This window comes from Carcharhinus amblyrhynchos, chromosome 6, assembly GCF_965287045.1.
Source record: "Carcharhinus amblyrhynchos chromosome 6, sCarAmb.v2.hapA, whole genome shotgun sequence".
Classification (NCBI taxonomy): domain Eukaryota; kingdom Metazoa; phylum Chordata; class Chondrichthyes; order Carcharhiniformes; family Carcharhinidae; genus Carcharhinus; species Carcharhinus amblyrhynchos.
The window spans coordinates 77,476,435-77,494,031 of NC_137329.1; the positions used below are offsets into that span (position 1 = coordinate 77,476,435).

General features: G+C 39.9%; 1 protein-coding gene across 6 annotated transcripts in view; it reads right to left on the reverse strand.

The window, feature by feature from the left end:
* Positions 1–474: 474 nt before the first annotated feature.
* Positions 475–17,597, reverse strand: part of yaf2 (YY1 associated factor 2) — a 186,306-nt gene continuing 169,183 nt past the window's right edge. For all 6 annotated transcript variants that reach the window (XM_080190741.1, XM_080190743.1, XM_080190738.1 and 3 more), the window contains 2 exons: positions 8,670–8,822; positions 475–1,632 (listed from right to left, as the gene is read on the reverse strand). In XM_080190741.1, coding sequence (XP_080046867.1) covers positions 1,389–1,632; positions 8,670–8,822 — 397 coding nt within the window. In that variant the 3' untranslated portion in view covers positions 475–1,388. The remainder of the gene's footprint in view (positions 1,633–8,669; positions 8,823–17,597) is intronic.

A 17,597-nucleotide genomic window follows, 5' to 3' on the forward strand; every position in this document is an offset into this window, starting at 1 on the left:
TGAAAATACAGTCTATGCCACTTATTGCATGTTACATTGGAACAGTATCTGACATCAAACATAGTTGCTAGGCCCTCCCCATATTACTGACTAGTTTTGTTACCATTTCATTTTTATTTTTAAAAAGGTGTTTTGCTTGCTGGTAACAAACATAACTTCAGATCTGCTTAAGTTTTTATTTATTTTTTAGTTGCTGCAACACTTTTTTAAAATTGGTATAATTCCCATGAGGTATTTTTCTTGTATTGCTTGGAAAATGTTAGATGTACATAAAAAGGGGACAGAAACACATCTAGTACCAATTAAACATCAGACCATGACAAATCCTTCTGTTCCTCCCAACCGCCTTTGCACAAAGTTTCAGCACAGGGCTCTCCCACACAAAAAAAATCACTTTCACCGTGACGACACAAGTAAGTAGAAAGCTATTTAAAAAGTAACAGAGAAGTAACAGAACTTCAAAGATAGAATGTGTTCTTGCATAACTTTTTTTATTACAACAATACGTATAAATACTGTCGCAAATTCAAAACATCAGCAAAACACCTTAAATGAATTTTCCAGAACTGGCAATATCATCATAAACTATTCCCACACATACCATTGAAACTACTTTTAGACATACTAAGCATCTAATTATTAGCGTTTCCTCCTTTCTTGCAGGGAGCGCTCAGCTGAGAGGGCATGCGTGAAATACAAAGTCACGCAAGCGACACATCTGCATCTCTTCCCAATTAAAGGGTGCAAAATGACCCTTTTTTTATATATTACAGCAACTCAATTCCTTTACCCGAGTGGCTGCAGTTAAGTAGCATGGACTGTATCCTCAGTCAAACCTGGTCAATTAGCCCAAGACTACATATTAAAACTGTAACTTACTGAAATGAATGACAGTGGACATTGGTAAAGCCACAATTTTAATGGCTAAGTGTTTTTTTCCCATCCAAATAACAAGTGTTGAAAAACATTGGCAAGTATTTGTACAAATGCTTTTGAGAATGTTTTTCCTATTTAACCACACCAAGTACCAGCAGGTGCACTTAACTAGGCAAATGATTTTCAGAAATTGTTTTGTTACTGCAGCAGTCGATTGAAAATTGACCGAAGGTAGCACTGAATACTTAAAGCCAGCTGCTTCACAATTCAGTCCTTGAACACATTACTTAGGCAGTCCGATCTTAGTTATAGAAAATTACACTCAAAAACATGCCGCAGTGCAGGAGTTCCAGATTGCTACGCAAGTATTAGAAAGCACTGAAACCGAAACTGAAGAAGGCAGCCCCAACTTGCCAGTATTAACACTGAACGCCCAGGACTGAAGTTGTTGAGATGCTGTCCATTGAATTGTTGAGCAAGGAGTGAGTAAAGGAAGTAGGTCAGCCGGTACTTTAGTGGGATTCGCCATTTATTGATCCTTCCCCCCTGGGTGACGATGATCGGGACAAGCCTTTCTCTGTGTTGTCGGAGCTGGAGCTGCTCAGGCTGTGCTGGTCGGCAGTGGTGCTCGAGGTAGCAGTGGCCGCTGGGGCTGACCTCGCTTTCTCTTTAAAGTCTGTAATGATGACTGTCAGATCGCCCACAGTCACTTCCAAATGTTGTGCACTGCTCCGATCCACATTTTTTAACCTCGGCCTAGGAAAATGGGACAAGGCAAAAACAACCCATAAATAAAAATTCATTTCAAAGGCCTGTTGAAATTTAAAAATATATGAAAGGCTATCAATCCTGGCCCATCCTCACGATGTCCAGAGTGTTTTGACTGAACATTTTCCTCCCTAGAAATGACTACACTTTAAAAAGTACTTAATTTGGCTGTAAAGTGGTTTCGGATGACCTGAGGCCAGGAAAGGTTCTATATAAATGGTAGTCTTTTATGTATTTTTCTGGGAGGTGCAAAAATATAACTATGGTCAATGAATAAAATCTGGAAAGTTCTTCTCCCACATTTTTAGGAGATTAAAACTAATCCAGGAGGTCACATTGACCATATGTATGTTAGTTGTTCATTTACCCTCTTCTTTTGATGCAGTCGTTGCCAACAACTAATCCATCTCCCTCGTTGAGACACGTTCAGTCAGCACAGTCGTAACAACACATGACAGAACTCTCTGAGAAAAGAAGAACTACCTATTCCTACTATTGCACAGTTTAAATGCACAACCTCTGGTCCTCCCCAGCCTTTGATATTGAAATAAACCAATACCAAGGCATGCAATCCACCCCTTAATTTATAGAACTACACATGATGTAACATGGATGTCAGATTATTCTGTCATTACATTTTAAAGATAATCGTCTGATGTTACAGGTTTACCAACAATAAACCAAACATCTGTTCCATTTGTAAATTTTGTTAAACAAGATTTTCTATGATCAATCAGCACATAAAGGGATGACCTTACTATTGTAATTTCAGATTGTCTGTATAATGCTCAGAATAACCTGTAGTCAAGATAGACTGACTTTCTCAAAGACTCCCAAATTACAGAGGCGAGAAGCTGAGCCAAACATTCACATTCCAAGTTTCAAGCCCTGGTCAATGCTGAAGTCAGTAAGAAGTCTCACAACACCAGGTTAAAGTCCAACAGGTTTATTTGGTAACAAATGCCACTAGCTTTCGGAGTGCTGCTCCTTCGTCACCTGTTGGACTTTAACCTGGTGTTGTGAGACTTCTTACTGTGTTTACCCAGTCCAACACCGGCATCTCCACATCATGACTATGCTAAAGTCAGCAGAACTGGATGGGGTTTGTGTGGGAAGGGTGCGAGAAGAGGAACAAGTACTATGACTGGCCCCAATATCTGGAGGATAGCAAAAATATGAGGCAAATTATCAAATAACTCTAGTGGAGCACTGACAAAGGAAGTTCTGGATCGGTTGTACAATAGTTGAGTATTCAGCTGATGCTCACAACTGAAAAACTGCCACATGGTAAATGTATGGAAAGATATATAAATAGGACCAAATCCAAGGAAGAAGTGAGTTCTGTTAGTAGGAAAAGAGAAAGCAAGGAAGAAAATTAACACCAAGAAGTGGATTGATAGTTTTGCACTGCATATAGCCCATAATGATTCATACGAAATACTGCATTTACAATCAGTAATAATCCATATAAAATACTGAATTTTACACAGCCCATAATGATACTTCACATAGTCAATAAAGATCCATATAAAGTAATGTACTAAGGTTTAGACCTGTGGTTCTTCTCTTCAATACCTCCAGCATTTGAAAGCCGTCTTGTTTCTCAGTGACCAGAATAAACTTCCCAACTGCACTGCTGCAGATAGAGAAACAAAGTACTGTGGTTGGCACATTTTGCTTGTAACAAACAGCAGTAGTCAAGAGCTTGCCTAGTTGATGCTGAATCCTCCCAGAGGTCAAGAGAGTTCAAAGTACAACACAAGAACATATATGATGATCACTGCAGATTCCTGTTGCACACACAGATTGGATGACAGAGAACATAATTGGGAAGAAACACACAATCTGAAAATTGCATAAAGGGTTATTTTTACCTACAAAGAAGTCTGGGAAGAAGATATTTTTACAGGAATATTTTTGACCAAGGATGATATCCTAATGTATTCCTTTTCACTGCAAGACCTGCACACTAGTAATCTAGCCACTTTTCATGAGAAAGTGATTCTTTTGTTTGGGCGTAATAACTTTCCTCTTGTAAACAACAAATACAAAACATGCAAGGAAACTTCAACTACAAATATTGTTAGAACATCTGACTCAAGAGGCTAATACAGTTCATAACTAAATAAACTCCAATTAACCCACCCATGGGAAACATTTAAAACCACACCAAAATAAAAAAGCCAAAACAACAACCACAATGTTCATTTATTCAAAACCATTAATGTGGAAAAAGTCTTCACAGAGGAGGGTAAGGAACACTTCACAATCCTTTGAGACAGAGAGATAGAGATGCTTGAACAAACAGATTGGTAGACTTGAAGTCCTTTAAAGGCAGCAAGAAAAATAGCAAGATGAAGTGAAGTGATAGATGAGTAAAAATTGAGTGCATTCAAGAGGTGCATATACTCAGAATTTATAAAAATTAGAAGTAAAGAACGAAGACATTGAAGAAATTCAGTCCATAGGTGACAAGACTTGACCAAAAGACTGCATTGGGAATAAATTTTGGAAAGAGTCATAATATCGTGAAGGTAATTGACATCTTGGTTGTAGATGAAATACAAGGTTTGAAGTTCAACTCTGGATCAAACGAAACACAAGAAATATGCTCATGTGAAATGTGTAGCGAATTAGGACTATGGAGTTAGTGGCAAGGGAGCAGAGAGTTTGGGGGACACAATATGATGATTTCAGTTCAATAGAGAAATTAGAGGTTTATTTGCAATGGAGTGCTAGTCAGGTTAAATCTGATTTTAGAGGCAGATATAGGGATTGAAAGAGGTGACAGAAAAGGGAACTGCTTGTGATTAGTTTATAATTGGCATTGATTTGGTACTTTAACACAAATCCAGAAGTCTGGATTAATAATCTGGAGGTGACTTCAAACTCCATCATGCAGTTGATGAATTTGAATTTAGTTGACTAAAACTGGAATAAAAAGCTAATAAGATATTGGATCATCATAAGAGCACAACTGGTTCTAAAAGAATGAAATCTTCCCTACATACTCTGCCTGGCTTTTATGTGACTCCAAATCCACAGCAAAATGCTGAAGTCTTATCTATCATCCAAAATGGTCTAGCAAACTATTCAGTGGTATCCACCCATTGGCAGTAACCTAAACATCAGATTCAAATTAAGAAAAGCATAATCAATCCTACAAAGTCCTTCACATGGACGTCTGGAGACAGTGTCTCACAGGCCAGTCAAGTGGCAGCCTGGCAGTCATAGTCATAGAATCACAATTTACAGTCAATGTTACCATCTCTAGGTATATCTGCCCCAACAGTTGTGACATAGTTGTATATGATCAGTTGTATACAGACAGTTAACCTAGCCCTGGGAATCCTCAATATTGTAAAATAGAATCCAAGCCATTTGGTGAAACCAAAACCATGACACAGAATTCTTATTTACTGAGAGACTTCATTTATTTGCTGACTCTCACTGCTCATTTATCCCCTATTTATATGTGTTCAAAGTCAATTAATAATGATAATGTAATTGACAAGAGATTAATAGATTCCCCCCTTTTCTTTAAAATTAAAACTTTTGAAACAAGATAAAAAAAATTATATTTTTTCATCAATGTCTCATATTATAACTAGTCACTAACAGATCTCATATTCCCCTTTAAGCAAACCTTTTTAACATGCATAAATAATTACAAAGCAATCAAAAAAATTGATTTTCCATATCCTCATTATTACAAAAGACTTCCCTTTTCCAACACACCTAATAATTTGTTAGAGTAAGTACTTCTCTTTGTAAAACAGTCTGACAATTGATAACTGGCGTCCAGCTATTTTATTCTGGAAATCTGTTGTCTTTCCAACATTTTCTTTCCGATTGCAAAGTCAACCCTCAACCTTTTTTCAGCGACATCCTTTGTTGAATGAACATTGTCCCAAAAAGCATTCTATGAGCAAACTTTTCTCAGATTTTCTTCAGAATTTCAGGTAAGTACATAATAATATCATTATTTTTACTAGCACCCGTGTTTCAGCAGCTAAATGCTTTTAACTATACTTTTTAAATTTCTTTGCTTCCCAGACCAATGGATAACATTTATTCTTTCCCATCAAGACTATGATAAACCTTGTTGTATCAGAATGCCCAGAAGATTGGTATGTGAAACATCACTAAAAATGATTAATTTCATATCTTGTGGACCATGAAGGCTGAGAACTTGAGTGTGCATGCCTCTGAATTTAATTTCTTTAATGTTCGATTTGTTCTCAGAAACTCCTCAACTGTAGCACATTTCATCATTGTAGTCTGTTTCAATATGTCCAACTGGTCTAGTCTGAGTTCACAACCAGTTCAACTGTCCAATCAAACTTCTTACTTGGTCTGTTTCTCCAGTGGATGCAAAATCCTCTTTTTGAAAGGACTTGGCCTGATTTATTTGGATTGACGTTTTTTAAGTAAGATTATTGATTCAAGGTACTTCGAATTATGCTGAATGTCTAACCTGAGATATTTAAAGGCCCCTGAAATCTGGCTTCCCATCTTAAACTCCTTCTTTGTTTTACCTATCATCCACTGCTCAAATTCTACGGAATCTCCCCACAGAAAATCATCAACGTATATCATAAAGACGTCTGTTAGTTGCTTCTTGTGATACGAGTAGAACGTTACTAGGTCTGCTTTTACCTGAATGTGGTTTTTAGCAGAATATACCTAACTGAGAAATACCAGATCCATGAAACATCATTCAGCCCATGAACACACTTGTTTAATTTCCAGGTTTCTATTTCTCCAACTTCTTAGGATACTTTCAAATTCACTTTCCCTTGAAATTTCTCCTTCCAAAAAGGCAGCTTTTATATCAACTGATTTTCATTCCAGGACTATGTTGCTAAAAGAGCTAAGAAAATCTTCAGGCTCACCGCTCCTGCAGCGGGGAGTCCATTCTCATATCTTGACCACTAAGTGTTTCTTTGAAGTTCCCAGTCATGATTCCTGCTGATTTGGTGATCACTAAAACACCTTGCTCATAAGGGCTATTTCTCATGGCACTGCTAGCCTGTTCTATGGTCCTTGTTCTTGGTCAAACTAGGGCGTCTGTTTGCCCTCTTCTCTTTCTGGACTACTGCTACACAATCTCTGCCTCCTACGATCATAGTATCAGAGTTCCTTTTGCAAGTCTGTGAACTTTTTCTAGAATGAAAATCACTTCCAGGTCACTTTCAGAACTCGTACTACATTTTCTGGTCAAACACATCTTTACCTCATTTTGCCAATCCATGGCTCTTACCTCCTGGCCTTCACCTTGCTCAATCAGCCAATGTTTGTATTCGCTTGTGGTTTTTCCTGTTTCTCCTATTACAGTGGCAGCCCTCCATTCACTGACCCCTTCTTGCATATGTGTTACTCTAGTGCCAAATTGGTGTCCTTATCCTATGCTTCAATGTTACCTCGTTCATATGCAGTTATCCCTTTATCTGCCATAATCTGTCCCTCACAATTATCCAACACGTGTATGTGTTCTTCTTCACTTTCTAGTTTGTTCAGATTCTGTAAAGACATGAGTGCCAATTAACCCCAAGAAATGTATCCTAACAGTTTGATTGTCATGTTGGAAAGTTACTGTTTTTCTATCACTACCTATAACCTTACCTAGGCCTTTCCACTCTTTCTATCCTTTATTGTAACATACCAGGTCCCCGAATTAAAATTTGTTTCTGATGGTCTTATGTGATGCCATAAGGCTCAATGGATTTTCTCTGAAACCTCAGCCATGATAAATGTCCTTCTCCCTGCAAGCAAGACATTCAAGTGCTCTGAAAAATTGAACTAATTGTAGTCCCTTCCAAGGCTGGGGGATGATCATAAATATATTTTTGGATTTCTCCCATGAACCAATTGACACGGATTGTAGCCCCCTCCAGCCATTTGAAATTTATTCTTCACATGGACTGCCGTGCCAGGGTGAATCTTAGTTGACAACTCAGTTGGTCAGCTAAGATGCTGTGAAGCACCTCATCAATTAATCCATGATTTCTTTCACAAATCGCATTACTAAAGGAAGTCTCCATTTCTGTGTTTATTATTGTAATGTTCATATTTTCACACACAATTTTAAATTTATCATTGATAAATTCCCCCCAGTTGTCAGTAAGGAATTTAGTTGGTGCTCCCCGTCCATTTCCTATCCATTTTTCCACTACCTTTTTGTCTTTACATATTACTGTTGACACATTGAATCTTGCTTATGAAGTGCAAGAGAAATATGTTTTTGTCCTTATCCTATATCTTCAAGTTCACTGCTACAATTTCATTAAACCTAATGGAAGACTCACTACAGGCTGTGCTGGTCTCCCCCTATATGTTTTGTTTTACATATCATCATCGCATTTCTCACTGATCTCTTAAGTTTAATATACTCATTATCCCTGCCTTCTTTAGGATTTTTAACCCATGACTACGTGAATGGGTAAACTGTAGATGTAGTTTTAAAACAAATTACCTTTTTCTTTTCAACTCCTACACCTTGATGCCACTAATATTTCTTTAAAATTTTGAAGAGAGATGTTAGGTCTTGTTAAAATGATCCAACAATGTTCTGATTGTGTAAACTATAAATCTAGAGATTTTCTTAAAAAAACTGTTTTATTGTGTTCCATGTCTAATTTCATTTAAGCCTTTTTCATAGACAACTTAATTCAACAGTAAGGCTATTTAACCAGATACTACATCTATGTCTATGTTAATAAAGTGGTTTATCTTACAGTGAATCACCAGTCTTTTTAGTGACTTTCGTGTGTTTTCTTCCTACACTGAAGCAAACAGAACTTTCCTATTCCTTAACCTTACTTTGGTTTTAACTTTTTAGAGAATCCAGGTAACATTTTAACCAATCTCCTCCACATATTGTGGACATGCACTCATTGCCTAATAATACAGGTGCAATTTAATTAATCCATAACTAGAGCACCCATTATCAGACTGAAGCTTCCTGTGAGAATACAATTCCCTCTGACTGATCAGTATCTGTAACTTTAATACCAAAGCATTACCTTGTTTTCTTGTGGCTGTTTTTTTTACTGACAGTTTCTTTCTCGTTTTTTTCCTTCTCTGCCTTCTCTTTTTTCTCTTTCTTTGGTTGTGTGGGTGATGCAAATTGTTGGGTTACTTGCTGTGTCACCAGTTGAGACACTGGGCGAGGCTTCCTAAAGTCAAGACAAATCAATATTGCAGTATTACAATTTGGCCTTAATTCAGCGAGCAATTATTAACTCAATTTAATATATCTGCCTCTCCCCATTTCATGTAAATACTGAAAGCCTCTGAACGCTAGACAGAGAATAATTCAATCATATATATGGTCTCATACAAGACAAGTCACATTCAAAACAATGCTCCAAAGACATATACGAAGAAACCCACAATTCTTATATTAGATTGCAGAATCGTTATTCCTATCCACTAAGATTTGTACCATCTTATAGTCAGACCTTTATCCACACTGTTATTTTCTCCCAACTGATTACTCAAAGCTCGTCATCACAGAATCACGTGATTGTTAGAGCACAGAAGAACTGTATCAGCACTGGTTTTCTGCAGGAGCATGCGATCTAGTGCCACTCTTCCACCATCTCCCAAAGGCCTGCATATTCCTCCTCATGATGACGGGAAGCTGTGACTGAGTGAGATCTACCTACAACTTCACCAAACATATTGCACTGTTTAAAGCTGACATGTTTAAAAATACAAGACACTCATCAAAAATGGCTGCCACAAGTCATCTGACATTGGATACTGAAAGTTGACCATTTCTCTAGAAAGGTTCTATATGAATTACTCTGCAGACATGTTGCATAGAATTTCACACCCGTAGGGTGTCCAGGTCCACCAAACAAGGACTCTTTTGAAAGAAAAACATTAAAATGTAAAGTGCTAGATTTTGATCAGCTGTAGTCCTAACTAAGACAATGGGAACTGCTAACCAGCCAGATACTCATCAAACATTCACAACCCCATGTGGAAGATGAAATAACCCCATCTCCTATCATGATACAGCGATACACTGACACAGTGCTTAGCACTGCTGCCTCTCAGCATCAGGGACCCGGTTCAAATTCCTGGCTTGGGTCACTGTGTGGAGTCATAGAACATAGAACATTACAGCGCAGAACAGGCCCTTTGGCCCACGATGTTGCGCCGACCAATTAAGAAAAAAGCAATGACCCTCTAACCTAAACCAATCCCTTTCCATCCATAAACCTATCCACGGACCTCTTAAACACCCCCAAACTAGGCACATCTACAACTGCAGCAGGCAGGGCATTCCATTTCCCCACCACCCTCTGGGTAAAGAACCTACCTCTGACGTCCGTCCTATAACTACCACCCCTTAATTTAAAGCTATGTCCCCTCGTGCTAGCTTTCTCCATCTGAGGAAAAAGGCTATCACTGTCCACCCTATCTAAACCTCTAATCATCTTGTATGCTTCAATAACGTCTCCTCTTAGCCGCCTTCTTTCTAACGAAAACAACCTCAAATCCCTCAGTCTCTCCTCATAGGACCTTCCCTCCATACCTGGCAACATCCTGGTAAACCTCCTCTGCACCCTCTCCAATGCCTCCACATCCTTCCTATAATGTGGGGACCAGAACTGTACACAATACTCCAAGTGCGGCCACACCAGAGTTTTGTACAGTTGCAACATGACGTTGCGGCTCCTAAATTCAATCCCCCTACCAATAAACGCCAAGACACCGTATGCCTTCCTAACAACCTTATCGACTTGATTTCCAACTTTCAGGGAGTCTGCACGTTCTTCCTGCTGTGGGTGCTCTGGTTTCCTCCCACAGTCTGAAAGATGTGCTGCTTAGGTGTATTGGCCACACTAAATTCTTGCTCAGTGTATCTGAACAGGTATCAGAGTGTGGCAACTGGGGGATTTTCACAGTAACTTCATTGCAATGTTAATGTAAGTCTACTTATGACACTAATAAAATAAACTTTAAACTTTTCCTATCCTGAAATGTGTCAGAAGTTTCAGAGATGAAATAAATCACAAAATGGGATTACTTAGTCTTAAATGATGACTGCAATGCATGCTAATCAAATTCCTCTCTGGGTACATACAGAGAGGAGTTTTAAAAACTGAATTTGCCAAGCAGAATCAGGGGAAGCATGAAGAGAAAGAAACATCACAGTCATTGAAAAAACATTAGAAGAGATTAGTAAGGGTCTCTCGGTCTTTCCAGCTAAAATAATGTTTTCAACAAAGTACTGACCTGAACCAAATCAACTCTAGAATTATATGGGAAAATAGAAAATAGGAGCAGGTGCAGGCCATTTGATTATCCAATCAGTTATCTGTTCCTGCTTTCCCCCATATCCTTTGATCCCTTTAACCCCAAGACTATATCCAACTCCTTCTTGAAAACAAAACAATATCTTGTCTCAGCTGCTTTCTTTGGTAGAGAATTCCACAGGCTTATCATTCTTTGGATGAAGAAATTTCTCATCTCAGTTCTAAATGGTTTACTCTGTCACCTCAGGCTGTGACCCCTGGTTCTAGACTCCATGGTCATTAGGACCATCCTTCCTGCATCTAATACTGTTGGAATTTTATAGGTTTCTATGAGATCCCCCTCCCCCTCGTTCTTCTAAATCTCTCCTCATACCTCAGTCCTGCCTCCCCAGGAATCAGCGTGTGGTAAACCTTTGCTGCATTCCCTCCATAGCAAGAACATCCTTCCTCAGATAAGGAGATCAAAACTACATACAACATTCCAGGTATGGTCTCAACAAGTCCCCACAGAATTTAAAAAAAAAATCATTTATGGGATATGGACTTCGCTGGCCAGGCTGGTATTTATTGACCATCCCTCTTGCCCTCCAGAAGGTGGTGGTGAGTTACCTGCTTGAACCGCTGGAGTCCCTGAGGTTTAGATACACACACAGTGCTGTTAGGGAGGGAGTTCCATAAGATTTGACCCATCAACATTGGAGCACTGACGATATATTTCCACGGCAGGATGGTGTGTGACTTGGAGGGGAAACTCCAGGTGGTGCTGTTACCAGGAATCTGCTGCTCTTGTCCTTCTAGATGGTAGTGATTGTGGGTTTGGAAGGTGCTGTCTAAGGAATCTTGGTGAGTTCCTACAGTGTCAGTGGTATACATGGCTGCCACTGTTCATCGGTAGTGGAGGGATTGAATATTTATGGAAGGGATCAAGTGGGTTGTTTTGTCCTGAATGGTGTCAAGCTTCTTGAGTGTCGTTGGAGCCACATTAATCCTGACAAATGGAGAGTATTCCATCATTTTCCTGACATTGCCTTTCAGTTGATGGACAAGCTATGGGGAGTTGGGAGGGAGTTACTTGTCACGATTCATAGTCTCTGACTTGCTCTTGTAGTATTTTTATGGCCAGTCCACTTCAGTTTCTGGTCAATAGCAACCCCAAAGATGTTGATAGTGGGGGATTCAGTGATGGTAATGCCATTGAATGTCAAGGTATGATAATTAGATCCTCTCTTATTGGAAATGGACATTGTCTGGCACTAGTATGGCAAAAATGTTACCTATTTGTCAGCCCAATCCTGGATATTGTTCAGGTGCTGCTGCATTTGGACACGAACTACTTCAGCACCTGAGCTGTCGCGAATGTTGCAGCTATCAGCAAACATCCCCACTTCTGACCTTATAATAGAAGGACGGTCATTAATGAAGCAGCTGAAGATGGCTGGGCATAGGACACAACCCTAAGGAACTCCTGCAGTGATGTCCTGGAGCTGAGATGAATGATCTCCTATCATTACAACCATCTTAGCGAGGGGGATTGAATATAAAAGTAGGGAGGTCTTGCTGCGGTGTATAGGGCATTGGTGAGACCGCAGCTGGAGTACTGTGTGCAGTTTTGGGCGCCATACTTACGCAAGGATATTTTGGCCTTGGAGGGAGTGCAGAGGAGGTTTACTAGGCTGATGCCGGAGTTGAGGGGGTTGAGCTATGAGGAGAGGCTGGATAGACTAGGCTTGTACTCGTTAGAGTTTAGAAGAATGAGGGGAGATCTCATTGAGACATATAAGATGATGAATGGGATAGATAGGATAGAGGTGGAGAGGCTCTTCCCGCTCAGAAAGGACAGTAGGACTAGGGGGCACAGCCTCAAGATAAAGGGGCAGCAGTTTAGAACGGAGTTGAGGAGGAACTTCTTCACTCAAAGGGTGGTGAATCTCTGGAATTCTCTGCCCGTTGAGGTGGTGGAGGCTGCCTCGCTAAATATTTTTAAGATGCGGGTTGATGGGTTTTTGATAAGAGAGGGGATTAAGGGTTATGGGGAGAGGGCGGGAATGTGGAACTGAGCCACGACAGATCAGCCATGATCTTATTGAATGGCGGGGCAGGCTCGAAGGGCCAGACGGCCTACTCCTGCTCCTATTTCTTATGTTCTTATGTATCTTTCTTTGCACCCGGTTTGACTCCAACCAGTAGAAGGTTTTTCCCTGATTTCCATTGACTGCAGTTTTGAGAGAGATCATTGATGCCATACTTCATCAAATGCTGCATCGATGTCAAGGGCAATCACTCTTGCCTCACCTCTGGCATTCAGCTCTTTTGCCAATGTTGGAACCCAAGATGTACCAAAGTGAATGTCCATGAGTAGGTTATTGCTGAATAAGTGTGGCTCGTTAGTACTGTTAACGATCACTTCCATCATTTAGCAGATGAACCATAGAATCCCTGTAGTGCAGAAAGAGGCCATTCAGCCCATTGGGATTGCACCAAATCTCTGAAAGAGCATCCCACACAATCCCTCTCCTCCTGCCCACTTCCTGTAAAGCCACACATTTACCATGGCCAATCCATCTAACCGGCACATCTTTAAACTGTGGGAGGAAATTGAAACACCTGGAGGAAATCGATGGAGACACGAGGAGAATGTGGAAACTTTACACAGTCACCCAAATCGGAAACGGGTCCCTGGCACTGTGAGACAACAGCGCTAACCACTCTGCCACCCATATGATCGAGAATAGACTGATGGGTTGGTAACTGACCAGGTGGATTTATCCTGTTTCTTGTGTACTGCAGTAAGATATCTCTGCTCCTGCATGAGGTCAGTTAGCTCAGCTGGCTAGACAGCTGGTTAGTGATGCAGAGCAAGGCCAACAGCATGGGTTCAATTCCTGTACCAGCTGAGGTTATTCTCAACCTTCTTAACATTTGCCTTTCCTGAATTGTGATGATCTTCAGGTTAAATCACCACCAATCAGCTCTCCCCTTTGAGGGGGAGAATAGTCTATGGTCATCTGGGACTATGGTAACTTTACCTTATTTAAAGGAATCCTCTTGGCAACATACCATTTGTCTCCTTCATCACCTGCTGCACCTGCCAGCTTACTTTGTGACTATTGTAAGACACCCAGGTCTCTTTGCACATTCCCCTCTCTCAGTCTATCACCATTCAGATAATAATCTGCCTTTCTATTTTTGCTACCGAAGTGGATAATCTCACATTTATCCACACTATACTGCATCTGCCGTACATTTGTGCACTCACTCAGCTTGTCTAAATCATACTGAATAATCTCTGCATCCTCCTCACAGCTCACCCAACTTTGTATCATCTGAAAATTTGGAGATATTACATTTAGTTCCCTCATCTAAATCATGAATATACATTGTACATAGCTCTGGTCCTAGCACAGATCTATATAGTTCCCCACTAGTCACTACCTGCCATTCGGAAAAATACCTTTTTACTCTGCCAATCTATTGATGACGTGACAGTTTTAAACAGTGGGGACTGTATCACAGAATCATACAGTGCAGAAGAGGCCCCTTGGCCCATAAAGTCTGCACCGACACACAAGAACCACCTGACTTCCCACCTAACCCCATTTACCAGCACTTGGCCCATAGCCTTGAATGTTATGACATGCCAAATTATCATCCAGATACTTTTTAAAGAATGTGAGGCAACCTGCCTCTACCACTCTTCCAGAAAGTGCATTTCAGACCTCCACCAGCCTCTGGGTAAAAAAGATTTTCCTCATATCCCCCCAAACATCCCACCCCTCACCTTGAACCTACGTTCCCTCATGACTGACCCTTCAACTAAGGGGAACAGCTGCTCCTTATTCACTCTGTCCATGCCCTTCATAATTTTGTACACCAATCAGATTGCCTCTCAGTCTTCTCTACTCCAACAAAAACAATGATCTCAGGCAGCATCCTGGTGAATCTCCTCTGCATCTCCTCAATGCAATCACATCCCTCCTATAATGTGGAGACTAGAACTACACAGAGTACTCCAACTGTGGCCTCAGCAAAGTTCTATACAACTCCAACATGACTTTCCTGCTGCCCTGCATTATAGAAAAGCACTGATATCACTATCCTGGAGCACATTTTGATGGTGCTTATACACTGCAGCTTATGACAGTAATCTATAAATTCTCAAATAATAATAGTATGTGTAGCTCAGTGCTTCATCTGCACAGCAGGCTCAACGGACTCTGAGTCACAAAAAAAAGCATAAACAAAGCATTTTATTACAGTTATGGTGTAACATATGACTGTAAATACTGAATGAAATTTGCATTTTGATGTAAAATTTAATAACTCCATTTACCACACAAGTCCCAATTTATGTCAGATTCTCTCCTCCATCTAAAAATTGAGCTGAAAATTAGAATTTATACACAGCTTTAATAAGGCCAGGTGGAATAATGTGTGCAGTTTTGTGGCTCATGTCACAGAAAAGATACTGAAATAATTGTGACAATTTTTGTTTGGAAAGTTCAGATTGAAGGTTGATTTGATAGGCATGTTTAAAATTATGAAAGGAAGGCACACAGCTGAAAGAAACAAACTGCTTCTAGTGACTGAATATCTCAAACAGGGAATCTAGATTAGACAGAAAATTTAGGGCATGGAAGAAAATAACTTTTTTCACACAAAGGGTTATAAGGTTGTTGACTGTATTATGAAAAAAGACATTTGGAAGTAAAGTTGGGTAAAATCCCACTGCATTTTTATTTCTAAACTATTGATGCTTCTGGCAAATTTACCCACAATAACTCTCTCTGAAATTTCCCAAGTGATAAAATTCTGACCATCACATACTTTATTATCTAGTTGTTCAGTGATGGTCAATCGAGATGAATGGAAGGTTTGGGAGCTATAAGCCAGAGTTAAACCTCAACAAAGTAGTGCAGCAGAAATATGCTGTAACTATTGGGCACCAGCAGATGGAAACATTGAAAGGGAGGGTTGTTTTCAAAGGCATCATCAGCCTTTCACAAATTGTCACAGAGCAGCAGCCTCCTCTGTTTAAACGACTGTTTAGTTCACTAGTGTTTTTTTTGCTATCTATAATTCAAACAGCACTCTGAATGCACAGTTCAGATATCTGCAAACTAATTAGAGAAGACGTCATGGATTGAAACACACCATTGTCTAATTTTTGGCTCAAAGACTGAAATAGAGACAGACAAACAAACAACTGCACAGAGTCAGACAGGCACATAGACCCAGGGACACAGATGCACAAAATGTCTGTTCACTTTTAAGCCAATGGAAACATTTTGAGACTTTAACCCTCCAACTACTGATGTGGGAATTCCAGGATTCTGAATCCAGGATGTTACAACAAATTCTAATGTTCGGTAATAAATTCACTCTCTCAGCAAGATATCATTAGTGTATTAATCCCTATGTTATTGCTTAGTATATTGATAATTCTAATGAAGTTGCAATACTGTATTAATCACAGTGATTCCTGATTAGTACAGAATAAAGCCCATTGTTCATAAGATCATAAGAAATAGGAGCAGGAGTGGGATATTCGGCCCCCTTGGGCCTGCTCGCCATTCAATAAGATAATTTTGTTCTTTCCTGCTTAGCCCCAAACCCTGGACTCATTTGTAGATCAAAAATCTGCCTAAGTCAGCCTTGAATATATTCAATGACCCAGCCTTCACTAGCCTCCATGAATGAGAATTCCAAAGACTAATGACTCTCAGAAGAAATTCTCCCTCCTCTTCATTGAAAGACATCTGATCTGTAAACTATGCTCCCCAGTTCTAGATTCCCAAATGAGGGAAAACATCCTCCCAGCATCTACCCTGTCAAACTCCTTCAGAATCATATCTACTAAGATAATCTCTCGTTCTCCTAAACTCCAATGAATATAGGACCAACCTGGTTAACATATCCTCATACGACAACTCTTTTATCCCAGGAAACAGGTTCCAATCGCTGAACAGGTTCCAATCCCTCCTTAAGTATGGAGACCAAAACTGAACATCGTAATCAAGTATTAAGACACCGCTACTTTTATATTAAAGCCTCTACTTTCTCAGGAGGCTAAGCAAATTCAGCATGTCCAGTACAACTCTTACCAATTTTTACAGATGTACCATAGAGAGCATCCTTTCTGGATGTATCACAGCTTGGTATGGCTTCTGCTCTGAGCAAGACTGCAAAAAACTATTAAGTGTTGTGAGCAAAGCCCAGTCCATCACACAAACCAAATTCCCATCCATTGACTCTGTCTACACTTCGCACTGCCTCAGGAAAGCACCCAGCATAATCAAGGACCCCATACACCCCGGACATAGTATCTTCCACCTTCTTCCATCAGAAAAAAGATACAAAAGCCTGAGATCACGTACCTATGTACTCAAGAACAGCTTGTCCCCTGCTGCCATCAGACTTTTGAATGGAGCTACCTTATATTAAGTTGATCTTTCTCTACACCCTAGCTATGACTATATATTCTACACCCTCTCCCTTCCTTCTCCCTTATGTATTCTATGAACGGTACGCTTTGTCTCTGTAGTGCAAGAAAATATCCTGTTCACTGTATCCCAATACATGTAACAATAATAAATCAAATTGCTTATAATAAAAGCCAGCACTAAATCTATCTATGCCCATGTGCACTCTTTGACTCCTCCTCACAACTTGCTTTCTCACTTA